This window comes from Nannospalax galili, unplaced genomic scaffold (assembly GCF_000622305.1).
Source record: "Nannospalax galili isolate Female #2095 unplaced genomic scaffold, S.galili_v1.0 scaffold518, whole genome shotgun sequence".
NCBI classification, from domain to species: domain Eukaryota; kingdom Metazoa; phylum Chordata; class Mammalia; order Rodentia; family Spalacidae; genus Nannospalax; species Nannospalax galili.
The window spans coordinates 4,169,890-4,196,929 of NW_008342851.1; the positions used below are offsets into that span (position 1 = coordinate 4,169,890).

Genomic DNA, 27,040 nt, shown 5'->3' on the forward strand with positions numbered 1-27,040 from the left:
GCCTGAGGATAGTAGTGCAGGCTAGGAGAGTTAGCCGGTGGTGCAGGCCCAGGGAAGCAGAGAGAGGTGAGGGCGGAGCCAGGACCAGAAGCGGTGCTCCTGGAGCCCAAGAAAGGGACTGAGTTCCTCTGGGTGAGAAGGATGAGGAAACAGTATTGGTTCCCCAGGTGTCTGGGGCCCCAAGACTAGGAATGGCGCAGGGCCCAAACTAGGAGTATAGAATGGCGGGGGGCATGGAAGGGTGAATGTGGTTTAGGGAGTCCCTGCATGGAGGGCTGCGCTATAGACTTACCCCAAGAGGTCTGAGGATAGTAGTGCAGGCTAGGAGAGTTAGCCGGTAGTGCAGGGCCAGGGAAGCAGAGAGAGGTGAGGGCGGAGCCAGGACCAGAAGCGGTGCTCCTGGAGCCCAAGAAAGGGACTGAGTTCCTCTGGGTGAGAAGGATGAGGAAACAGTATTGGTTCCCCAGGTGTCTGGGGCCCCAAGACTAGGAATGGCGCAGGGCCCAAACTAGGAGTATAGAACGGCGGGAGGGATGGAAGGGTGAATGTGGGTTAGGGAGTCCTGGCGCAGAGAGCTGCACTATAGACTTACCCCAAGAAGCCTCGCCTTATTTATTTTTAAGATTTAGTTTTTAAAATTATGTGTATGCATGCATGCATGCAGGTGTGTGTGTGTGTGTGTGTGTGTGTGTGTGTGTGTGTGTGTGTGTGACATGAGTATAGGTACCCACAGATTCCAGAAAACAATATTGGATCTCCTAGAGCTTGAGTTACAGGTGACTGTGATTTGTGAGTCTTTGATTTGAAAGCTGAAAATTGAACTCAGATCCTCTGTAAGAGCAACATGTGCTCTTAAGTACTGAGCTGTCTCTCCAGTCCCTTTATTGTATTTTTAAGCATTATATCTTTTGTTTGTTCTTTAACAAATTCATACATGCAGAATATATATATTTTCAAAAATATTTTATTATTTTTATTTTATGTGTATGAGTGTATTGCCTGTGTGTGTATAAGTACACCTGTGTTATGCAATGCCCATGGTGATCAGAAGATGGCATCAAATTCCTTGGAACTGGAGTTACAAATGGTTGTTAGGTGCCATGTGGGTGCTGGGAATCAAACCCAGGTTCTCTGCAAGAGCAGTCAGTGCTCTTAATTGCTGAGTCATCTCTCCAGCCTGTAACAACATATCTTGATCATGTCTGTCCTCTATTCCCCTATACACCTCTCTTCCCCTTCTCTTGCTTTTTTTTTTTTTTTTTTTTTTTTTACCATTACTTTCAATTAGTATTGCATCCTGTTGGAATGTTGGCCGGTCTTGTTGGTTTGATTTTCTGCAGTTCTTATACAGGTAACCACAGGTGCAGTGAGTTCATAAGTTCAATGGCCATGTCATATCCAGAAGATGGCATTTCACAGCATGCCTCTCCATCCTCTAGCTCTCACATTCCTTCCACTCCCTCTTCCATGATTTTCACTGAGCTCTTGAGGGAGGAGGATTGATATAGAGGTCCCTTTTTGGGCTGAGCATTGAATAGTCACTTATTCTCAATACTTTGTCTAGTTATAAGTCTCTACATTAACTGCTGACCACTGCAGATGGAAGCTTTTCTGGCAAAGTTTAAGGTCAACACTAATCGATGTGCGTAGACATAAATATTTAGAAGGCAGTTTGACAACATATCCATTTAGCAAGAAAACAGTAGTAGGTTTCCTCGTAAAGCCAATGACCTCCTAAGTCATGGGCTTTTGACAATTTTATAAGACCAGACATGAATTGCCTCCTGTGGAGCATGCCTGAGAACCAAAATGGCTTGTTAGAAATACAACCTTTGTGTTGCTATTGCACTACTGGGCACGTCTTGCATGCAGATCAGTATTGTAGCATGCAAGGTTTGGTGCTAGGTAATGCCATTGGTGACCTTCCTCTCTCAGTTGTCTGAATGGCAACTTCCAGCTCTGTAAAAGCTAACAATCAGGGAGGAAGTTTTCAGGTCAGTTCCAGCTTGATTTTTCTGTGTTCTGAAACCAAAGTGTGTTATGCTTTCAGCAAGGCCTTACCATCTAGTTCTGCCCACCTTATTTTTCTAAGACAGGGTCTCTCACTGAATTTGGAGCTTTCTAGTTAGACCAGACTGGTTGGCCAGTAAGTCCCCATGATCCTCCTGGCCCTGCCTCTGTAGCACTTGGATTAAGGGAAAGCCCTGCCATGCTTGCTTCTTAAGTGGGTGCTGGGGATTTGGATTCTCTTGCTCACCCAGAAAGCATTCTACCAACTGAGCCATCTCCTTAGCCCATGTATAGTATACAATTAGAATTTAAGTTTCTAATTTTAATTTTATGATATGTGTGACTTTATATTTACTGTGTATTTCTTGTAGGTGGTGTACTTGGATCTTCATTTTCTTGGCAGTTTGACAGCATCTGCTACATTACTATTAACTCTATTCTACACTTCATTTGGATTTTGTTTTACTATGGTTTTTCCTACTGCAGGAATACATTGATAGAGTTTCCTCTAATTTTCACTCTTTAGAAATTATTTATTTGTATGTATTTATTGTGTGTGTGTATGGTATATGCACAGCTTGTACAGGTATGGTATATGTACACCTTGTACAGGTATGGGGCACCTTGTATACTGTACAAAGGCTAGAGAAAGACATTAGTAGTCTTCCTTTATCACTGTCCACCTTATTGCCTTAAGCTGAACCTGGAGCTAGCTAGGATAGCAACTTGTATGCCCCACTGATTCTCCTGTATCTGCCTCTTATCTGCCTGTGTCTGTATCTGCTGGGGTTGCTATTTCTTAAAAAAATATTTTATTGAGCTTTTTGTACATTTCATACAACAGTTCTTAGTCTAATCTAGACCTCCTCCCCATCCATGTCCCTCCACTCTCTGATCCCACTGGACCTCATACATTCCACCGTACATGTTAAGTCCTATCCAGTCAAGCATTTGTACTCAGGTGTCCTTCAGTGCAAGTTCATCCACTGAAGTCTCTCCAGCCTATCTAGAGATGTTAAGGAAGGTCTGCTCTCCCTCACCCAGCAGTAATCAGTCTTTAACGGTTCTCAACCTAGGGCTGCCTGCTACCTATTTCTCTCTCAGCACTCTGGGCCCATGTCTGACTGAGTCAGCATGGGTCTTGTGCTTGATGTCACCATTGCTGCAAGTTCATATGTGCAAACTTCCAGTGGCCTGAAAGCCTTTGTTTCTCTATGCTCATGAACCAACCCTGGCTCTTACAATCTTTCTGCTCCCTCTGCTCCACAATGGTCCCTGAGCCGTGGGTGGGTGAGGTTTAATATGAGTCCTATCCAGGGACACACATTCTGCAGTCTCTTATTCTCTAAAAGTTAACCTGTTGTGGCTTTCCGTGTGCAGCACACTCTGTTATATCTCTGTTGTATATGGAAGATTCGCTGGTGAGAGTTGAGGGATGCACTAGTTTCTCTCCACTCCTATTCCATTGTGTTCCATGAACCTTAGGTGTAGAGGTTCCGCTGCAGATATGTCGCCGAGGGCTGGACATTTATCAGACATATATTCTCTGTGTGTGACCAGTTGTGGAACTCTGTAATAGCCTCCATCTGTGGCAAAAAGAAGTTTCTTTGATGAGTTGTGTATGGTATACTTGTCTGTAAATATAAGGATCCATATTTAGCATATGGTAAGAATAGAGATATGACAAAGATAGGGTTTTCTCTAGTATCTATGTCCTGTCCAGCCATGTGTGTTTGACTGAGTTTATAGTGCTGCCCATGAGTTCACTCCCATTGAGAGGGCTTTAAGTCCAATTAGATAGCTGTTGATTACCCCCAGATAACAGTGCCACTACTGCACCAATAGAGGTAATTTGCTGTGCCAGTTGTTACGGTTATTACACTTTAGGACTGTGTTGGACCATTGATTGATTTTTCTCTCTTAGTAGCTTGTATAGTATCCTCTAAAACCATGAGAGCTCATCTTCAGGGAGAAGGCTTCTAGGTCAGTTCCAGCTTCATTTCTCCAAGTCCTATGTCTGAAGCACGTCCTGTCTTCAGAAGTAGGGTCTTACCTTCTAGTTTTGGGAGCTAACCAAGGGCTGTGGCAATAGCCTATGTTATTTTGGGAGTCTCTTGAACTATTCTGACCAACCACTCAAAGGGAGATCTCTCCTGTCTGGCACTGTGCTCTTTGCTATACAGCCCTTAGGTATACACATGCACTAACGTTCAGACACTGTATGTGTATTTCTCAGGGAGTTCCTAAGCCAACACATTTCCCTCTGGCTTCCCATGCAACCCAAGCCCCACTTGCCCCCCCATGCAACATTCCCCCTTCCTTCCCTGACCAAGTGCTCCCATTTCCCCCAACCTCCCCCAAATAACACCTGCTTCCCATCATCCCCCCTCTCCTGAGTTCCCTCCTCCCCCACCGCCATGGTTACCCGAATAGCCCTCCCTCCTTCCCTCCCAGCTGAACACTCCCACTTTCCCCACCTCCCCCTAGTAAAGGCTGTTCCCTACTATCCTCTTTTGGGCTCTTTCTTTCTTTCTCTTTACCTCCATGTTTCCTTTTCATTTTCCTGACTCCTGGTGTTACATCAGGATATATACTCACATATAAGGTATTGGTGCTATGAGCTGCAAATGAGGGAGAACATATGCTGCATGCTTTTCTGAGTTTCTGTTGCTTCGCTTAGTATTGGGATAGCTATTTTTGATTCTTTCACTTCATTTCAGTTGGCTTCATGGACGGGCATTAACTCATCCACCACATTCCCTTTATATCTGCACCATTATTTCACAAGCCACATGCACTGAGTTATTGAAAGTCACAGTCTGAATGTCTTATATGATACAACACTGTCCAAATCACTGAAAATGTTAGTTTTCTATTTCATTCTTGGTCTTAAACCTTTGAATTTTAAGGTATCTAATACAAATGCTTAATTGCATAAACCATTTATAATTTTTTATTTGTAATATTTGTATTCATTCTTTGAGAACTTCATACAATATATTTTAATCATACTCCACCCTCCCCCAACTCCTCCCAGATCTACTCCAACTCCCTATTCACCCATCTTCTTTTTTTTTTGGCCAACAAGTCTAATTTGTGCTGCCCAAATACTCTTGGGTGTGGTACCTGCCCTGGATTGGGATTGACCCACCAAGGGTCAAACCTTTAAAGAAAAACAACTTTTCCTGTCCCAGCACCTACCAAATGCTAATAGTTCCTCAGCTAGGAGTGAGACCTCTTGCCCACCTCCCCCTCTCCATGCTGGGATTTTGTCGGGTTTGAACTTGAACAGGTCTCGTGCATGCTGTCACAATACTGTGAGTTCAAATGTGCAACTTCCATGATGGTCTGGAAAAATACTGTTTCCTTGTAGTTGTCCACTGCCTCTGGCTCTTACTATCCTTCTACCTCCTTCTTCCTCAAAGATCCCTGTTAGGGGTGAGGGGTATGATATACATGTCTCATTTAGGGATGAACACTCCACAGTCTCTTATTCTCTATATGTTGATCAGTTGTGGGTCTCTGTGATAACTGCCTTCTACTGCAAGAAGAAGCTTCTATGATGAGGGCAGAGAGATGAATTACTCTATAGGTATAGTAATAAGTCATTAGGAGTCTTTAATACTATGTTTATTTAGCAGAATGTTAGTAGTAAGTTCTCCTCACATTGATGATCTACTTAGTCACTGGTTCTTGACCCCAGTTATGGTGCCAGATATGGGTTCCATCTTGTGGAATGGCCTTAAATCCAATCAGAGGGTGTTTGGTTGCTTCTGTAACATTTTTGCCATTATCGCACTAGTGGGCATCTCTTGCCAGACCAGTCATTATTGTAGCTTGCAGGATTCACAGCTGGGTAAGACTGAGGATTAGTTTTCTCCTCTGGTAACATGCATAGCACCTTCCAGCACTGTGAAAGATAGCCAGTAGGGATGTGCTATCCGGATCTTGTTCAAAAACTCCTTTCCTGGCTGGAGAGATGGCTCCACAGTTAAGAGCACTGCCTCTTCTTCCAGAGGACCTGGGTTGGGTTCCCAGTATCTACATGATGGCTAACAACTACCTGTGGTTCCAGGGGATCTGATGCTCTCCTTTGACCTTCAAGGGCATTGCATGACATGGGTTCACTTATATACATACAGGAAAAATACTCATATACATAAGAATCAATCAATCAATCAATCAATCAATCAATCAATCAATTAATCAAGTCCTTTCTTAAGTTTCAGTATATTCCCTACTTTCTCTTCTACCAGATTCAGGATATCGGGTCTTATGTTGAGGTCCTTGATCCATTTGTATGTGAGAGATACATATCTTATTCTTCTACATGGTATCCAGTTTGACCAGCACCATTTGTTGAACATGCTGTCTATATTCCAGCTGTATTTTTGGTCTCTTTGTAAAAAATCATGTGGTTGTAGGTACGTAGATTTATATATGGGTCCTTAATTCTATTCTATTGATCACTGTTTCTATTTTTATACAAGTACCATGTTGTTTTGTTACTATAGCTCTGAGTATAACTTAAAATCAGGGATGGTGAGACCTCTAGCACTTCTTCTATTGTTTAGCATTGTTTTGGCTCTCTTGCATTTTTTTGTGTTTCCATACAAAATTTAGGATTATGCTTTCAATGTCTGTGAAGAATTATGTTGGAATTTTGATAGGGAGTGTTGAATCTTTAGATTGCTTTTGGTAGGATGGCCATTTTCACAATATTAATCCTATTAATCTACAAGCAAGGGAGGTCTTTCAATCATCTGGGATATTCTTCAATCTGTTTCTTTAATGTCTTAAATTTTTTTATTATACAAGTCTTTCACTTTTTTAGTTATATTTATTCCAAGATTTTTATTTTATTATTTTCTTTTAGACTATTGTGAATGGAATCATTTCCCCAATTTCTTTCTCGATGTTTGTATAGAGAGTGGCTACTGATTTTGTGTGTTAATTTTCCATCCTAGTACTTTGTGGAATGTACTTATTGTAGGAGTGTTCTGGTGATCTTTAGGGGCTTTTGTGTATAGAATCATATGTCATCTGAAAATAAGGATACTCTGACTTTTTCCTTTCCTAATTCTTCCCTTTATTTTTATTGACTTTTTGGGAATTTCATATGGTATATTTTGATCATGTTCATAGATCCTTCCCTCTCTGCAACCCCTTTATCATTTCTCACTCAATTTCATGTCCTCTACCATTTTTTAAGGTCTGTTGAGTCTAATTTGTGTCCCCAGATGCCCTTCTGTGTGGGTCCATCCCCAAGAACCTGGTCAATGCACCTAGCATCACACCCTTAGAGAAACTAAACTCTCCCTCTGCCAGCAGCTGCCAGTTGCCAGTGGTAGCCTAACTAGGGTTGGAGCTTCTTATACACCTCCCCTCCTCTATGCTGGAAATTTGTTTCACTTGAGCTCAGCCCTGATTTTTTTAAAATTTTGTTTTGTTTTGAGATAGGGTCTCCCTGTGGTTCCAGATGGCCTGGAACTATGTAGACCCAGTTGTCCTTGATCTCACAGAGATTTGCCTTCCTCTGCCTCCCAAGTGCTGGGATTAAAGGCATGTGCTACCATCCCTGACCCAGCCCTGATTTTGACGATCTCTTCCTCTCTACTCTTTGGATGTTGTTTGTTTTGGTTTTTCAAGGCCCTTAGGTGCATCATTTACCATTGATATGAAATTTCCAGTTGTTTGATGTAGGTACTTAGTACTATAAGCTTTCCCGTTAGGACTTCCTTCATTATGTTCCTTAGAATTTGTATTTTGTGTTTTCATTTTCATTCAATTCTAGGGAATTTTAATTTCTTTCTTGATTTCTTTTGGAGCCAAATATGAGTGACCATGTCCCAGGAATACTGATTTGGGTTACCCCAAATTCCATGTTCTAGTGTGGAAGCAGTTTCATGAAGTTTTTAAAAGTATGAATTTGTTTTTATTTATATATACATATTTATTTATTTTTATTTTATGTGTATGAATGTTTTGCCTTGTACAAAGCCTGAGGAAGCCAGAAGATGGCATTGGATCCTCTGGAACTGGAATTATGGATGGTTGTTAGCCACCATGCATGTGCTGGGAGTTGAACCCAGGTCCTCTGCAAGAGCAGCCAGTGCTCTTAACCACTTAGCCATCTCTCCAGCTCTGATTGTCCTTGACTTTTATTTATTTTAGATTTATTGTATTTTTTATTATGTGTATGTGTTTGTCTATGTGTGGGTACATGCACATGAGTGCAGGTACCATCAGAGGCAAAGAGGTACAGGATCTCACTGGAGCTGGAGTTATAGGCAGTTGTGAGCTGCCTAACATGGGTGCTTGGAATTGAACTGTTGTGCCCAGTTTGCGAGACCCCAAAGACCACCAAGGAGCCGACTGATGCAAATGCCCAAGAGTTTTTCACTATTACAAACTTAAGCTTGGGCCCACTCTGTCACCGACCCAGTGGATCTCAGATGTGAGACCCCTTGCTTTGTGAGACAGAGGTTTTTATAGGTTTATTTCAGCAAGTTCAGTAAGTAGGTGAGTAGGGGTTCTCCAGCCTGGCAAGCATCTGATCAGTTGCAGCCCAGTGCCAAACGATAAACTGCTGGCTTCAGGAAATCTGAAAAGACATCTGGACTTTTAGTACTTTCCTGTCCCTGGTTAATTGACTGTTGGTGGGGGAGTTGTTCTCTATCCATTCCAAGTATTGTGTTTTTTTCTTAGAACAGTGCCCAGGGCTGGGTCAGTCCTATGGAGGTTTTATCCAAGATGGAGTCACTCAGGTCTCTCATTCCCTCCTCTGACTAGTACCTTGGGGGCCCAGTCAGGGGCGCTCCCTCATCTCATGTTCTTCATCTCCCAGACTCTGGAGGGACTGATAGATAGTGGGTTCACATTACCATTAGCTGTATAGCTCCCAGCCACTCTTTTATAAAAGCTACAAATTTATTTAAAATGCAAGGCCCAAAAGTCAAGAGCATAATCAGAATGAGGAGGGGTCTGAATAAGGTTGAAATCAAAGTGGTCAACCAAGGGGAGCTGTTGAACCAGGATTCAAACCATCCTTGTTTAGCCTTATATTCGTTCTCTCTTCAAGCCAGACTTTCTCTAACCTTGGCCAGGGATTCTTTGAGGACCCCAGAGTGATCTACATAAAAATAACACTCTTCCTTAAGGGCAGCACAGAAGCCTCCCTACTGCTGCAAGAACAACAGGTCTAGGCCTCTCCTATTCTGTAGAACCATTTCTTCCAAGGAGGTCAGGGATAATGAGAGGGGGCATTCCAAACATGATCTCAAAGAGGGTTAATCCCATCTGGTAAGGGAAGTTACGTACTTGATAGAGGGCGAATGGAAGGAGAGTCACTAGTCACCACCAGTCTCTAAAGTCAATTTAGTTAAGGTCTCTTTCAGAGTTCTATTCATTCTCTCTACCTGTCCCGAACTCTGGGGTCTATAAGCACAATGTAGTTTACAATCAATCCCCAGAACTGTGGCCAGACTCTACTTACCTTGGACACAAAAGCCGCTCCATTATCTGATCCTATCATCTGTGGAAAGCCATACCTGGGGAGGATGTCTTCCAACAGTTTCTTTGCCACCATTTGAGCCGTTTCATGTTTAATAGGGAAGACTTCAGTCCATCCTGAAAAAGTATCTACAAAAACTAGCAAATAACAGTATCTGTACCTGCCAGGTTTTACTTTGGTGAAATCCATTTCCCAATAGGCTCCAGGTTTTCTCCCTTGAAGTCTGATTCCTGGGTTTCTAATATTTGTCACCGCATTAGTGAATTGGCAAGCTTTACAGCCATTGACAATGTCTTTAATCTTTAAATTGGCATCCTTGATTTTTACTTTGGCATGTCTAATGAAGTCCTGCATCCTCTAGATGCCCATGTGGGAAGAACAGTGTATTTTTGCCAACATTTGTTTTCCTAATTTTTCCGGGAGGATCAGCTTCCCTTCTGCTGATCTCCACCATCCTTCCAGACATTGGGTCCTTGGCAGTCCCTTTATCCATTTCAGGTCCTCCCTGGTGTATTTGGACTGTTCGGGAGGTTTGGGTCCCCTGGGTCAATTAGTGTGGTGGCCAAGATTGGATTAATTTGGAGGGCAGCCTGTTTATCTGCCTGATCTGCTTGATTGTTTCCTTGGGAAATCGGATCATCCCCTTTTTGATGACCTGGGCAGTGGATAATTGCCAATTCCTTTGGCAGCCAGAGAGCCTTCAGCAATGTTAGGATTTCTTTATTTTTGACAGTCTTTCCCTCTGCCATTAATAAGCCCTGTTCCCAACATATTGCCCCATGAACCTGCGTGGTGGCAAAGGCATATAGGCTGTCTGCATATACATTAAGCTTTTTGTCCTTTCCAAATACCAGCACCTTAGTTAGGACAATAAGTTCAGCCTTTTGGGCCGAAGTGCCAGTGGGCAGAGGCTCTGCCCAAATGATGCCAGCTAATGATACTGCAGCCACCCCTGCATACCTCTTGCCATCTTGGACAAAGATGCTCCTGTCAGTGAACTAGGTTACTTTAGCATCAGATAATGGGCTATCTCAAATCTGATTGGGTACCATGGACATGGGCCGGGATTCTGGCACAATCATGCAGGGGGGCATCCAAGTCTGGGTCTGGCAAGAGCATGGCTGGATTCAGGGCAACTGGTACCGGGAAGGTGATTCTAGCAGGATTAAAAAGTAATGCCTGACAATGAGTTATACAGGCGTGACTTAGCCATCTGTCCGGGGGCTGCTTTAAAACTCCTTCAGTTGCATGTGATGTGGTGATGGTCAAATTCTGGCCCAAAGTCAGTTTTTCAGAATCTTTTACCAGTAGTGCTTCTTTGAGTATAGCCCAAGTATTGGACCTGTTGTTTGCATAGTTGGGCCTTTTTAGCAGAGGCCCGATAGCCCAGGCTTCCCAACATTTGCAACAGGCGCCCTGTACCATCCATGCAAGCCTCTTGGCTGTCTGCCTCTACAAGTAGGTCATCCACATACTGCCAGAGACTCCTTTCCCTGACACTATCTGTCTCAGATGCCTCCGCTGGTCCTCTGGATCTGCAGTGGCAGCCAGAAGGATCCTTGCCAGGTCTTTGTTCTGCCTCCTTTCTGACTTTATCTGTTTTTCCTCTGCACTATATTATTGTACACTTTCTCGGCCACAGTTATTAAATCCCTTAAGCTCTTTTCACCCAGTCTCTCTACTCTTTGGAGCTTTTTTATATCTGGAGCTGAATGGTTAATAAAAGCAATGGCCACTGCCGCTATATTATCTGTGGCTTCCAGGTCTAATGGAGTATACCTGCAGAAAGCATCTGTTATTCGCTCCAAGAATGCAGCTAGGCTTTCATTTAGTTCCTGACTAATATTATATACCTTTGTCAAATTAGTTGGCCTATGAGCAGCCCCTTTGAGACCTGCCAACAGAGCCTGGTGGTAAACCAGAAGCCTCCCCTTACCTTCTGCAGTATTATAATCCCAATCAGGACCTGGGTCAGTGGATAGGCAGCATCAATCAGTGTTGGGTCAGTAGTAGGGACACCAGTATTGCCAGGAATTAACTTCCTGGCTTCTGTTTGGATAGGTTCCCTTTCCTCTGTGGTAAACAGGACCTATAATAATTGATGACAATCATCCCAAGTGGGTTGGTGTGTGAATAAGACAGTTTCTAATAAATTAATAAGCTCCTTAGGATTTTCAGAAAAGGGAGCATTCTGGGTTCTCCAGTTGTAAAGGTCACTAGTGGCGAATGGCCAATAGTGATGGGGCTGGTTGCCAGCCTCATCCGTGGGGCCGGTGACTCTGAGGGGTAGAATGGTAGAGTCTGGACCCTCCGGTGTTGCTGCCCTTCTGCTCCTAGTCCCCTGAGCCTGCCCCCCTGTACCTGTGAAGATTCTGGTACCAAGGGTGCCAGTTCTGGAGGGGGTACCTCCTGTGGAGGAGGTGGATAAGGAGGGGGAGGAAAAATTAGATCTTCTGTGCTGCCCTGTAAGACTGAGTACAGTGATGATACTGATGGTTTGGTTTCAGGCTTAGGTGCTTTCTGGGTTGTTCTGCAGCTGTCAGTGCCTCAGTTTTCTGTAAAGGAAGAAAAGACTTGACCCAAGGAGGGCAGTTATTAACTAAATCTCCCCAGACCACTATGTATGATATTTGATCAAAGTGTCCCACACATGGTTGAAGAATAATTTTCTCAACCGCATTAATGACAGCGGGATCAAAGGTCCCCTCCGAGGGCCATCCCATGTTGAAAGTGGGCCATTCAGACCTACAGAAAGTAGTTAGTTTATCCTTCCTGACAACAATAGAGAGGTTATGGGCTCGAGTCTTAACCTCTCCAAAATGTGCAAGAACCAGGTCCAGGGGTGTAGAGAGAGTCTGTCCCATTGCATCCACCTCAGTCACAGAGAAATAGACAACCAAAGACAAAACAGAGCCAGAAAGACATGCAGAAGGCCAAGTAGGAAATTCCCCTGCTCATGTGGAAGAAAAACTGAAAGTAGGACAGTGGCAAACTGCTGTGTCATGGGAGCAACCCGCCTTGTTCTTTCACAGAAATCAACAAAGTCCAGGGACCCTCTGTCCTCTCTGCTGGGGTCTGGAACATCTTCCAGACCTCCGTAGTCATGGTCATCCAGTACGTCTGCTCCAACTGCTCCTGACCACACTGTTCACAAGTTTGCCTCAAGGCTCAGAGCAAAAGCTAGGACAGACACAGACAGGTACACCTAGAAACAAACAGACACTTACCGGCCGGCCAGGAAACCTCTGGTTCAGGGGTCCTGGGGGGGGGGGGGCGCTTGGGGATCCCGGACGAGCCCCCAAGATGTTGTTCCCAGTTTGTGAGACCCCAAAGACCACCAAGGAGCCGAGTGATGCAAATGCACAAGAGTTTTCTATTGTTACAAGCTTAAGCTTGGGCCCACTCTATCACCGACCCAGTGGATCTCAGAAGTGAGACCCCTTGCTTTAGGAGACAGAGGTTTTTATAGGTTTATTTCAGCAAGGTTAGAAAGTAGGGGAGTAGGGGGTCTTCAGCCTGGCTAGCATCTGATTGGTTGTAGCCCAGTGCCAAACCATAAACTGCTGTCTTCAGGAAATCTGAAAAGACATCTGGACTTTTAGTACTTTCCTGCCCCTAGTTAATTGACAATTGGTGGGGGAGTTGTTCTCTATCTGTTCCAAGTATTGTGGCTTTTCTTGGAACAGTGCCCAGGGCTGGGTCAGTCCTATGGAGGTTTTATCCAAGATGGAATCACTCAGGTCTCTCAGAACTCAGGTCCTCTGTAAGAGCAGTACATACTCTTATTCTCTGAGTCATCTCTCCAGCCCTCGTGAAGTTTTTATAGTAACAGAACCAAGAAATTAATAAATGAAGACACTTTTAAAATACATTGGTGGAGCTGGGCGTGGTGGCACATGCCTTTAATCCCAGCACTTGGGAGGCAGAGGCAGGCGGACCTCTGTGAGTTCAAGGCCAGCCTGGTCTACGTAGTGAGTTCCAGGACAGCTGGGGCTACAGGGAGACCCTGCCTCAAAAAGATAAAAAAAAAATACATTGGTGTAATCATTAAGTAGGCAGATACAGCAAAAGAGAAGTCTCAGCTACAGGCTCAGATGCCATTTGATGGTGTTCTTAGCCTTTTAGTTGGTGGGAGCTAGAGATTTGTTAAATTAATACATTCTTAAAGGATTTTTATCTGTTAGTCACAAGATGTAAAGTCAGAAACAGAGGTGGGCAAGGAGTGGCTATTTAGGAGCTAAAGACAGCCCAAGATAATTTGTAAATAGGCTCTGGATCTGTAACATTTTAAACTCTGTAGTCATTGAAGTGCTAATCAGTTGATCAGCCTTCAGTCCAAGAAGCAGGATTTTTCTGGGAGCTTTCATTCATGCTCTCTTTGACCCAGTTTTTATTTGCTAGTGTGTTGTTTAGTTTCCATGAATTGGTGTACTTTCTGTGTTTCTGTTGCTGCTGAAATTCAGCTTTATTCTTCTGTGATCAGATAGAATACAGGATGCCATTTCAATTTTCCTAAATTTGTTTAAACTTGCTTTGTGTCCTAATATGTGCTAGATTTTGGAGAAAGTTCCATGGGCTGATGAGAGGAAAGTGTATTCTTTAGTGTTTGGGTTAAATGTTCTGTAAATGTCTATTAGATCCATTTGATGTGTGATGTTACTTAACTCCAGGATTTCACTATTTATTTTTTGTCTGGATGACCTATTGGTGAGAGTGGGGTACCGAAGTCACCCACTATCATTGTGTTGGGGTCAATCTGTGGTTTATGTCTAATATTGTTCCTTTATGAAATTGGGTGCTCCAGGGTTTGGTGCAGATATGTTTAAGATTGTAATATTCTCTTGATGTTTTTCCTTTAATGAGTTCCTTGAACATATTTATAATTGCTATTTTGAAATCATTGCCTAGTGAATTAGCTAAGTTACTTTTCTCAGGAAACATCATGATGGTTGTGTTATTCTCTGGAAGGAACGTATTGTCTTATTCATGTTGCTTGTGCTTTTGCAATGGGACCTAGGCATCTGGAGTCATATCGTTGGTGGTACTTTTTGGCGTGGTTTGATCTTACCTTTGTTGAGCATGTGTGTTTGGATCTTTCTTTGCTATTACCCCAACTTACCAGGTTCTGGACCAGTTCAACGGTGCTTAATGTTCAGTCTAGGATCACTTAGTGATGTACAAATGGGGTATAAGATGGGGTTCTCAGTTCAGCTAGGGAAAGGTACACCTTCTGAGCCTAGAAGCAAGTCTTTTGTGGTCTTTGAAGAGTCTTGCTGTGGATCTTTTGAAGAATGTGGAAGGCTTGCTGGACTCTATAGGTTGTCTTTGGGTGGTCAGGGCTAGGAACACAGCATGAGCGTGAGGTGCTCCATGGGTGTGGAGGTGCGGGACACCATACCATCCTCAGATGGATATAGATAGGTGTCCTTATTGGGGAAGATAGGACACCATGTGGTCTCTAAGTGTCTTTGTATGTGGACTGGTAGTATGGTGGTTTGAATGAAAATGTCCCCCATAGGCTCCAAGTATTTGGACATTTTGTCCCCAGTTGGTGGTGCTGTTTTGGGAGGTCTTAGAAGGTGTGGTTATGCTGTAGGAAGCACGTTACTGGGGGTGGGCTTAGAGAGTTCTTAAGCCTTGACAGATCTTGAGTTGCTTTCTTTCTTCCTGTGCCTGCTTAAAGATGTGAGAGCTTGGGCCTGGAGAGATGGCTCAGCTGTTAAGAACACTGGCTGTTCTTGCAGTAGACCTGGGTTTGAATCCTAGCACCCACATGGCAGCTAACAATTGTCCATAACTCCAGTTCTAGGGGATCCGGCAGCCTCTTCTATCTTCTGTGGGCATTGCATGACACAGGTGCTCTTACTTACATGCAGGTAATACATACATACACATAAAAATAATAATAAAATATTTTTTAAAAAAGATGTGAGAGCTTAGCTTCTGCTCCTCTTCCATCCACCTCTGCCTCCAGGCCTCCCAGCCATGATGGACTCTTGCCCCTTTGGAAGTATAAGCTCAAATAAACTCTTCCTTCTATAAATTGCTTTGGTCGGTGTTGCTTTCACAGCAACAGAAAAGTAGCTAATACAGGTAGGTTGATGCTGGGGACTCCTACATGTGGTCATAGTCACAGGATGCTACATGGCTCCTACTCTGAACTATGGGTATGATGGCTAGTGGGGAGACAGAATGGGTCTATGTGTCCCTATCTGCAGGTCTGGATTAGCCTCCCCAGGGTCCAGAGTGATGCAAAGCCTAGAGTGGTGCAGAGCCCACCTTATAACTTTTATCTTCTCTGCTTAGCTGTGTATTTCTGCAAAACATGAAGTCCTCTGCAGAAGAGATTCCAGACTTTGAGAGCCACAGGGAACTTCCTGAAGCCACGGTAATGATACCACCCCTTCTCTGACTCGGCAGCACATGATCACGTGACTGAATGCTCATGAACAACAATCACCATAAATAAATAATAGCTAAACAAATTCTACAAATATTTACTAAATACCTATGGTATGACAGGTGTAAATGGGGACTTCACAGTGAACAAGGAGGGCACAATACGTAACTTCATGAATTGTATGGTCAGTCCCTTCTCTGATGAGAAGTCTATTAATATTCTTTTGACACCTAGAGTAAATGTAACCCATTTGTCATCTTATTTGGAGGGCAATAGGCTTGACTTCCTACTTCATCTTTTGAGATGTGCAAGGCATATTTCATTTTTTTTGTTTTGTTTTGTTTGTTTTGTTGAGAGAGGTTCTCACTGTATATCTTAGGCTCACCTTGAACTTGCTATATAGCTCAGGCTGGTCTGGAACTTGTGATTCTCCTGCTTCAGCCTTCAAAATTCTGGGATTGCAAGTGTGTGCCACCATGCACAGTTGATTTTTATTGTTGTTTTGCTTTTTTTAAATTGAAATATGAAAGATTAAATCCAAGGCCTGTTAGGCAAGCCCTCTACTTCTGAGCCATACTCCTGGCCTGTAGGTATATTTCTTTAACAAAAGAAAATACCCAGAAAAACCATAGCCCAATAGTAGTCAGATACCTACAGACTTCTCTGTGATATAAGCTAACTATCAATTCAACGGCACACATACCACCTCACTTTGAGGCTGTACAGTAGGTGCACTATGTTTGTCATCTCACAAAAAGAAAACATTGGGGCATAGTGGCTTCTGCCTGTAATTCTAGCATGTTGGAGGCTGAGGTGGGAGAACTGCCACGAGTTCAAGGCCAGCCTGGGCTACAGTAGGGTATCTCAAATAAAAACAAGCAAACAAAAAATAAACACAAAACAAAAAAATAGGAAAAAGAAAGGAAAATAACAGAAAGAAAATTTTTATTCATTTATATTCATAAATTTTAAAACAACATTACCAGGGATGGAAATGTAGCTCAGTTTGTACAATGTTTGCCTAATGTACATGGTATCTTGAGCATCCTTAGTATTGAATAAAATTGGGTGTGGTGGGGCAGGCCTATCGCCTCAGTGAATGGAAGGTGGGGAGGGGACAGGAAGATTAGAAATTCAAGGTCATGATCAGATACATACTAAGTCTGAGGATACACTGAGTCTAGGTTATCTCAAAAAGAGACTAATTTAAGGCAGGTGTGGTGGTCCATGCAAGATGGAGGCAAGAGGATCAAGAACTGAAGGTTGGGGCTGGAGAGATGGCTCAGAAGTTAAGAGCACTGACTGCTCTTGCAGAGGACCCAGGTGTGATTCCAAGTACCCACAGGGTGGTTAACTACTGTCTGTAACACCAGTTCCAGGGGAACCTGGCACCTTCTTCTGACCTCCAAGGGTACTGTACAACACGGGTGTACTTATACACGTCCAGGCAATATACTCATACACATAAAATTAAAATAATAAATAAAATTTAAAAACAAGAATTGAAGGTCACCCTTGGCTACATAGTGAACCCCAGACCAGTCTAGGACCATGTATCTGACATACCTGTCTCATAAGAGTAAACAAAAAAACCAAAAATCTATGTGTGTATTAACCTTTCTGCTGGCCAAGTGTGTAATATTAAACAAGTACTTAATAATGACTAAGAACAGAGGCCATAATGATTTTTTTCAGGCTCTTTCTTTCTCTGGACACAGAATTCTGATTACCTGCATAGTGCTCACCCATGGGATGAGTGTATGTGCCATGTGTGTATCACCTAAGAATACACACTCAAAGATGTGTGGGATTTATTCTTTCACTTTGGAGCACTCTTTCCATCAATCATCATAAATAGTCGAGGGCGTACTGTGTTTAGAAGTTATTTGGAACTTCATGATAATAAGATGCCCCAGTGTCTTGTGTGCAAATTTTGATTTAATAAGAGATTTGTTTTTAAAGGAAATCAGAAGTGAAAGCAATCATGAGGATTCAGTAGCAGTGCATTCTTCCACGGCAGGTAAGAACTTGAAAGTAACATGGGCTTACATGTATTTGTATGGATGGATTTTAAAGGATGGAGTGTGTGTTATTTTCTAAAGAGCTCCTAGAGAGGAGAGCTCTGAAATGGAGATTATTGTAGATGAGAGAAAGTCAGAATTCCTGTGGCATCTTGAGAGTCAATGCCGAGCAAACTGACAGTAGTTCTTGTCAGATCCAAGTTAACCAGTATTTAAAGGCACCATGCAGCAAGTTGGTTTCCTTACATCAAAAGTAGGAAATTAGAATGCCAGGATGTCCTAATAAGCATGCATTATATCTCAGTCCCAGTGTCAAATTGGAGACTTGTATAGGTGATCCCTACAGTCTGCTGTGGAAAGACCTGAGAGGATCCCAAATGGAGGTCATGGACAGCGTAGCGAAGGAAGGTCCAAATCCATCCACAGCTGACAGGCAGAATCATGTAGGAAGCCATGGCAATATTAGGACTGAAATCCTGAATGTACATCCAATCGGGCCTCCCTTCTCTCCACAGAGGCGGCTCAGAGTGAAGCCCCTTGGTTTCAAGAGGCGAAGAATCTGAGCGAGCGACTGCGAGCAGCCTACATCTCAGCCAGTTTCCGACACTTGTCTTTACCTGGCATCTGCTCCAGCGTAGGCACTGACCGCTTGCTGGGCTGTGACCTGTCCATTGTTTCAAAGCACATCAGCAGGCCTGTGCAAGAGGCCCTGGTGCTACCCGAGATCCTTGCCAACTTGAACTCTGTCATGTGTGTGGAGGGGGAAGCTGGCAGTGGAAAGACAGCCTTCCTGAAGAAAATTGCTTTTCTCTGGGCATCAGGATGCTGCCCCCTGTTGAACAGGTTCCAGCTGGTCTTCTACCTCTCCCTTACTTCTACCAGACCAGACCAGAGCCTGGCCAACATCATCTGTGACCAACTCCTCAAGGCAGAAGGCTCTGTTTCTGAAGTGTGCCTGAGCAGCAGCATCCAGCAGTTAAAGCATCAGGTGTTATTCCTTTTGGACGACTTTCATGAAATGAGCTCAGTCCCCCAAGTCATAGAAAAACTGATTGAAAGGAACTACTTGTCACGAAACTGCTTGTTGATTGCTGTCCATACAAACAGGGTCAGGGATATCCGCCCATACCTAGATACCATCCTAGAGATCAAAGAGTTTCCCTTCTATAACACTGTCTATATCTTACGGAGTTTCTTCTCACATAATATAATACATTTGCAAAATTTCTTGGCTTACTTTGTAAATAATAAAGATTTAATGGGAATCCACAGAACTCCCCTCTTTGTGGCAGCAGTCTGTGCTCACTGGCTTCAAAATCCTTCTGACCCATCCCTTGATGATGTGACTGTTTTCAAGGCCTACATGGAATGCCTTTTGTTAAAGCACAAAACTAGATCTGAGCTTCTCAAAGCCACTGTGTCCTCCTGCGGTCAACTGGCCTTGAGGGGGGTTCTTTCATCTTGCTTTGAGTTTAGTAGCGATGACCTCACAGAAGCAGGAGTTGATGATGATGAGGATCTGACCACCTGCTTGATGAGCAAATTCACTGCCCAGAGACTGAGACCAGTCTACCGGTTTTTAAGTCCTGAGTTCCAAGAATTTCTTGGTGGGATGAGGCTGGTTGAACTCCTAGGTTCAGAAAGGCAGGAAGACCAAGATCTGGGATTTTATTATTTGAAACAAATGAACTCATCTGTGAGGGTTATTAGCTGCTATAGTAATTTTTTGAAGTATGTCTCCAGCAACTCTTCGGCAAAGGCGGGACCAAAAATTGTATCTCATTTGCTTCATTTGGTGAATGATAAAGAGCCGTTCGCAAATATATCTGAAAATGAGGATTACATGAAGTGCCATCAATTAACTTACCTAAGAATACACGTTATTAGATTATTTTGGCAGTTTTTTCCAGAAGCTTTTTTTTCATTCATTTCAGAAAGCTTATTGACCATCGCTCTCAAGGTTGCTTATCAAAGCAACACGGTTGCTACATGTTGTCCATTTATTTTTTGGTTCCTTCGAGGGAGAACATTGCCTTTGAGAGTACTGAATTTGCATTACTTTAGGGACCTCCCAGAAAGTCTGTTATTGTTGAGGAGGATCAAGTTCTCCATACATGGAAATAAAACTGAACCCAGAATATGTTTTTCCGACGTGGAAAAGGATTTTGAAACCTTCCAGTGGCCAACTATAGATCAGGATTATGCATCTGCTTTTGAACGTATGAGTGAATGGGAGAAAAATATTGCTAAAGGTGAAGAGAAACTAAAGAGCCTTATGCAGAGCCAATGCCAGTTTCGAGAAAACATTAGTGGGGGCTATTGGCAACTGTCACCCAAGCAGTACAAGATTCCCCGGCTGGAAGTGCGAGTGACCAATATGGGTCCAGCAGACCGGGAGATGCTCCGGGTCCTAATGGAAGTTTTCTCAGCTTCACAGCACATCGAACTCCATTTATACCACAGCACTGGCTTCATTGAAAGCATCCGCCCAGCTCTGGAGCTGAATAAGGCCTCTGTCACCAAGTGCTCCCTGTGCCGACTTGAGCTCAGTGCAGCAGAACAGGAGCTGCTCCTCACCCTGCCTGCCCTGCGGTCTCTCAAGGTCTCAGCAGTAAACCAGCTACAAGGTATGCTATGTGTCTTTTCCATAAATGTTCTGGTGTGACACTGCATTTTCTTAATTTTAGCTGAATGAAACTTCTGAAGCGCAAGACCAGAAATGTTCCTTGTTAGAACAGATCTAAAGTTGACTTTCACTATTTAGGGGTCAGGTGTTTAAGGTGAAAGGCCCCTGAATTATAGAATTGGTTCAAAATAACTAAATAAAATGAGCAAAACATTAATATCAGTATTTCATTAATCAAATTTCCTTATAAGCACACATGAATTTACTTATTAGTAAATGATGGCCTGTGTGTAAAATGATGCTAGAGGAAAACAGGGTTTTGCTTTTCCAGGTAATCAACATAAAGTTGAATATAATGTTTCCCATTTATTTGTGCCTTAACTTTTAAGAGATATTTGATAATTTTCAGCATATGCTTTTCCTATCTTTATGATAGTTTCTTTTTAAAAAGATATATTCTGTGTGCGTGTATGTATGTATATGTGTATGTCTATTTGCATGTGTGTGTGTGTGTGTGTGTGTGTGTGTGTGCCCATGGAGGCCAGAAGAGAACATCTGTAGGTGCCCTACTATGACAGGTGCTGAGGAACTGAAGTTGAAACCAGGCATCTCCAGGCTGTACCACTCAGGAGAGGTTTGCTGCCTTCCTGGGAAGCTTTTATTTAGGAAGCTTAGTGTTGGAAGTTCACATAGAGTTTACATACAATAAAGGTCAAGCAGTGCAAAACACACATGGGATTTTTTGTAAGAAAACAGTGTGCCCAAGACTGTGGTGACTGACCCAGTAACAGATTTCCTTTGATGCATGCACAAACGGGGTGAATGACATGGCAGCCTGTATTCCAGGATCCAGGTGCCTTATCAGTGTTTTTCCCAGTATCCTGGGAGCAGACATACCCTCCCTCAAGCCTCTGTATCAGCAAAGCCCAAAGAAGCCTGTCAACTCTTAGTGAGCTGTATGCCAGAAGTCTGTTAACTCTTAGTGCACAGAGTGCTGTTGTCCTTAAGAGACAAGAGAGGCAGCTACAAATATCCAATGTCCTGGAGTTGGAATTGGGGCCAGTTGTGAGTCACCTGAAGTGGGGGCTGGGAGCTGAAGTAGGTTCGTTTGCAAGAGCAGCAAGTGCTCTATTCACTGAGCCGTCTCTCTAGCCTCTAGACTTTACCAGTTTTTCATCAAATTTATTTCTGTGTTCTGATACCAATGTAAATAGTTTATTTTTTAAATTAAATTGTATAATTGTTACAGTCTTAACTTTGGTCAGTAATCTATTATATGCTTAGATGTGCTTAGCCTTTTTTTTCCATTTCCTACTTTCTCTTTTTTCTTTCTTTCTTCCTTCTTTCCTTCTTTCTTCCTCTCTCCCTGTCTCTGCCTCTTTCCTGCCTCTCTCTCTTTTTTTTTTTTTAAATGGGTCTTCTGTAGCCCAGTCTGGCCTTCAACTCATTATATACCTGAGCCTATACATTCCAATGATGGATTATAGGCAGACATGTATACCACATCCAGCCCCTGAAAAAATATAAACATTTCTAAATTTGATGATGAAATCAGCTCACACCTATAAAAAGACCTAGTTGATTCTTGTGGAAATACAGACACAGCAGGAGGGGTTGGAGAAGTAGCTTAGTTAGTAGAGTGCTTGCCTAGCTTGCACAAAGCCGTGGGTTTGACCCCAGCACTGCATAAATTGGGCACGGTAGTGTAGGTCTGTAATCCCAGCACACAGTAGGTGGACATAGAAGGAGTTCAGGGGCAGCCTTGGCTACATAGTGAGTTCAAGGTCAGATTGAGAGACATGGCAGCCTGTCTCTCAAGAAATTTTATTTTATTTTATTTTAAAATCCCGTTTATTTATTTTTAAAATATTTTTTGGTCTTTTTGAGACAGGGTCTCCCTGTAGCCCCAGCAGGCCTGGAACTCACTACATAGACCAGGCTGGCCTTGAACTCACAGAGATCTGCCTGCCTCTGCCTCCTGAGTGCTGGGATTAAAAGCATGCACCACCATGCCCAGCCAATACCGTTTATTTTTAAGGAAAATACAAACAACAAAATTTGCTCTTTTAGCTATTTAAATGTATAATTCAGAGGCATTAATTACATTCATAGTTTTATACAACCATCACCATCCACTTTTACAACTTTTCATTCTCCCACACAACAACTTGGTACCATTAAACAATATCTCTTTGCTGAGCATGATCTCTTCTTGCAGAAGACCCAGGTTTGAATCCCAGCACCCACATGTTGCTAACAACTGTCTGCAACTCCAGTCCCAGGGGATCCAACAGCCTCTTCTGACCTCCATGGGCATTGCACAACACAGGTGCACTTGCCTATATGCAGGCAATACACACATACACATAAAACAGAAATAATAAATAAAATTTTTTTAAAAGTACCACTACTGCAGGACCAGTGTTTGCTGTGCTGGTCACTGATGTGGTTTTAGGCCTTGAAGCTAGGGTTGGACCACTGATTGATGTTCTCCCTTACCTGCTTGTGTAGTGCTCTACAAAGCTGTGAGATCTAGCCTTCAGGGGAAGTGGCTTCCAGGTCAGTTCCAGCTCCATTGCTCCAAATATTGTGTCCAAGGTATGTCCTGTCTTTAGCAATAGGGTCTTACCATCAAATTCTGGGACGCAGTCAAGGACTGTGGCAATAGCCTGTGTAATTTTGCGAGTCTCTTGGATGACCCTGGCCAATAACTCAAAGGAAGGTTTCTCCTGTGTGGCACTGTTTCTTGTCATGTAGTCTTCAGCTATACACACAGACTCATGTAGGGGAATTGTATGTGTAATTTTTCAGTAGGTTTTTGGATAATACCATTCTCTCTGTTTTTTTTTTTTTATACTAGCGAGGTACTATTTCTGACTATCTCCTCTTTCTCTCCCTGTCTTGTCCTCCCTCCACACTCTTCCCATTTAAAGTGTCTCCATTTTCCCCATTTCTCCCTTGACCACCTCTTTTGAGCTCCTTCTTCCCCTTTATTCCCATATTTCTTTGTATAGCCCTCCCTTTTAACTGCCACTTTTTAAAAAATTTCATTTCAGCTTTAACATATTCAATAACAATTTCCAGAGAAAAGATGCATCTCTTACAAAAGTGGCTGTAAATTTTTAGGTTCACAGTTGAATTAATATGGTTATACAATATTGAACTCAGTATAAACCCTATAAGACATAAAATTGAATGAGGTTTTAACCTTTAAAAAATATCTCCATTTCATTTTAAAATATACTGTTTCCTACAGACAAACTCATTTTTAATGCTACTAACACTTAGATGTTTGCACGTGCATCTCTAATCTCTATGTATCTGATTATTATTAGTCACAGTTGGTTACACTCAGGTCCTTGGCACCTGAGTATGGATATAAAGTCATCAGGTAGATTTCAGTGGTACTTTTTTTCACCTCTACTACTTAACATGAAGCAAATTTTTAGGCTTCTTCAAATATAACTCAGTTTTAAAAATTTGTTGACTTTTTTGTGTGTATATCATACAGAACATCCTGAACAATCTTATTCATCTATATACCCACTTCCCAAATGGCACCCTCCCATAACACCCCCCCCCCACTGGAGCCCATATACTCTGTCATCCCCGTTACTGTCCACTGTGTTGTTGGCGCTGTTCCCCAGTGCTGGTCATCTGCTGAATTTAGTCAGCCTATCTAGAGTTCCTTGTTTTAAGAAGATCAGCTATCAGTTGTCAATATTCCTTTAGATAAGATTGGGGTCTGCTGTTCATTTTCCCAGTTCTATGCTGGGTTACTATCTGGGAGTCTCTTGGGCAACTCAATTGAAGGGATCTTCTGTCTGGCATTGTTTCTTGTTATGTAGCCTTTAGCTATACACATGGACTCTTAAAGAATTATATTGCTCCCTTTAATCTTTGGTTATACTTTCCTTTTGGGTGTTTAAGACCATACAGTTGGCCCAGATAAACCAATTTATTTTTACTTTTAAGGTCATTTGAGGATCTGTTCTTCAGGGGTCATAGGCACTTGGGAGGAGACCCTGGCTCCTTTCTTTTACCAGCTCCATCTATGTGAAGATAAGTCAAAGGTCCTGCTTGACCATTGTTGGCTTCTCTTGGAAGCATGGAGGAAATGATTCCTCCATGTTGACCCTCCTCTTTATAGACTGGACACTGGTTCAAGTCTAATGGGGTCTCCATGGCCTCCTTGATCAAGAGGACAGGTGATACACCACAGTTACAGGACATTTTGAGAGATGCTCATAGTCCCCTGGAACTAAGTCGACCTAGGAGGGAAAGGAGCAAAAACTGTCCTTTAAGTTCCTCTGAACAAATTAGTATAGGCCTCAATGTATGGCTGTTAAACATCCAAGAAGGTTAGTTCCACCAGTCTGGTACTTTTAATTACTATGTGCCATGTAGATAAAGCTTGGGCAAAGACCATATGTTCTCAGATAAACCTTGCCTAGATATATATTATATTCCTTGAGCTAGCTATATGTATAATTTATCAGTAGGTTTTCTGATTAATATGGTTCCCTCTCATTTTTTTAAAAAACCAGCTAGGCATTATTTATCTCTTGCATTGTCTAACCATTCCACCATGGTTTCCCCATTTAAAGTGCCCCCATTTTTCCCAGTTCTTCCTTAATAATACTCTTCTCCTATGGCCTCACCTCTCGACCTCCTTCTTTCCCTTTATCCCCAAGGTTCCTTGTATAACCTTCCCTCCTCCCTCCCCCTAAAATAATCCCATTTTTGCCCATATCTCCCTTATTATCACCTCTTTCTTACTGTTCTTCTCTTTCAGATCCCTTCTTTTCCTTTACCTCCCTGGTTCTTTTTCATTATTCTGGTTCTTGTAGTTATGTCCAGATACATACTCGCTTATCAGAATTTGGTGCTAGGATTCACATATGAGGGAGAATATATGTCGGTTTTTTTTTTTTCTGAGTCTGTGTTACTTCACTTAGTATAACAGTTTCTAGTTCCATCCATTTACCTGCAAATTTCATGATTTCATCTTTCTTTACTGCTGAGTAAAACTCCATTGTATAAATGAACCACATTTTCATTATCCACTCGTCAACTGAGGGACACTTAGGTTGCTTCCATCTCTTAGCTATTGTGAAAAGAGCAGCAACAAACATGGATGTACAAGTGTCTCTGCATTCTTTGGGTATATGCCAAGGAGTGGTATACCTGGGTAATATGGTAGATTTTTTCACACTCTGTGGGTTTTGTCTTCACTTTATTTTTTTTTTTCTGTACAGAAGCTGTTTAGTTTAATGAGGTCCCACTTGTTGATTGTTGACCTTAATTCCTGAGCCAACTGGTGTCCAATTTATAAAGTCCTTTCCTACACCTATATCTTGAAGGTTATTGCCAATATTTTTCTTCTAATAGTTTTAGAATTTCCAGTTTCATATTGAGGTCTTTCATCCATTTGGATTTGACTTTTGTGCAAGGTGAAAGATAAGGACCTAATTTCATTCTTCTATAGGTGGAGATCCAGTTTTGCCAGCACCATTTGTTGAAGATGCTGTCTTTCCTCCATTGTGTGTGTGTTCTTGGCACCTTTGTCAAATATCAGGTGGCTGAAATTGTATGTACTCAGGTTTGGGTCTTCAATGATGTTCCATTGATCTATATGTCTATCTTTGTGCCAGTACCATAATGTTTTTATGACTATAGCTCTGTAGTAAACTTTGAGATCTGATATAGTAATCCCCCCAGCGTTGCTCTTTGTGCTCAGGGTTGCTTTTGCTATCCTGGGTCTTTTGTGCTTCCGTACAAATTTAAGAATTTTTTTTTCTAATTCTGTGTTGTATGTCATGGGGATTTTGGTTGGCATTGTGTTGAATCTATATATGACTTTTGGTAGGATGGTCATTTTCACAATATTAATTCTTCCAATCCATGAGCATGGGAGGTGCTTCCATCTTCTTGTGTCTTCCTCAATTTCTTTCTTTAAAGCTTTAAAATTTTCATTGTAGAGACCTTTGATGTCTTTGGTCAGGTTTATTCCAAGATATTTTATTTTATTATTTCGTTTTATTTTTGCAGCTATTGTGAATGGGAGCATTTCCCTGTATTCTTTCTCCAACTGCTTGTTATTGGTATAAAGAAAGGCTACTGATTTTTGTAGATTAATTTTGTAACCTGACACTTTACTGAAAGTGTTGATCAGTTCTAGGAGCTTTCTTGTGGAATTTTTGGAATCTCTTAGGTATAATATCATATCATCTGCAAAAAGGAATAATTTGATTTCTTCTTTTCCAACTAGTACTCCTTTAATTTCCTTCCCTTGTTTTATTGCTCTAGCAAGAGTTTCAAGTACTATGTTGAAAAGGAGTGGGGATAGTGGACAGCCTTGTCTGGTTCCTGATTTTAATGGGAATGCTTCCAATTTTTCTGCATTTAGAGTGATGTTGGCTGTGCATTTATTATATATGGCTTTAATTCTGTTGAGGTATGTTCCACCA

General features: G+C 42.3%; 1 protein-coding gene across 1 annotated transcript in view; it reads left to right on the forward strand.

The window, feature by feature from the left end:
* The window catches only part of LOC103738730 (baculoviral IAP repeat-containing protein 1a-like), a 77,411-nt gene that overhangs the window by 38,093 nt on the left and 12,278 nt on the right, over positions 1 to 27,040 (forward strand). Inside the window, exons 9-11 of the mRNA XM_008838858.3 lie at positions 15,830 to 15,911; positions 17,886 to 17,943; positions 18,460 to 20,571. Of these exons, the coding sequence (XP_008837080.1) occupies positions 15,830 to 15,911; positions 17,886 to 17,943; positions 18,460 to 20,571 (2,252 nt within the window). The remainder of the gene's footprint in view (positions 1 to 15,829; positions 15,912 to 17,885; positions 17,944 to 18,459; positions 20,572 to 27,040) is intronic.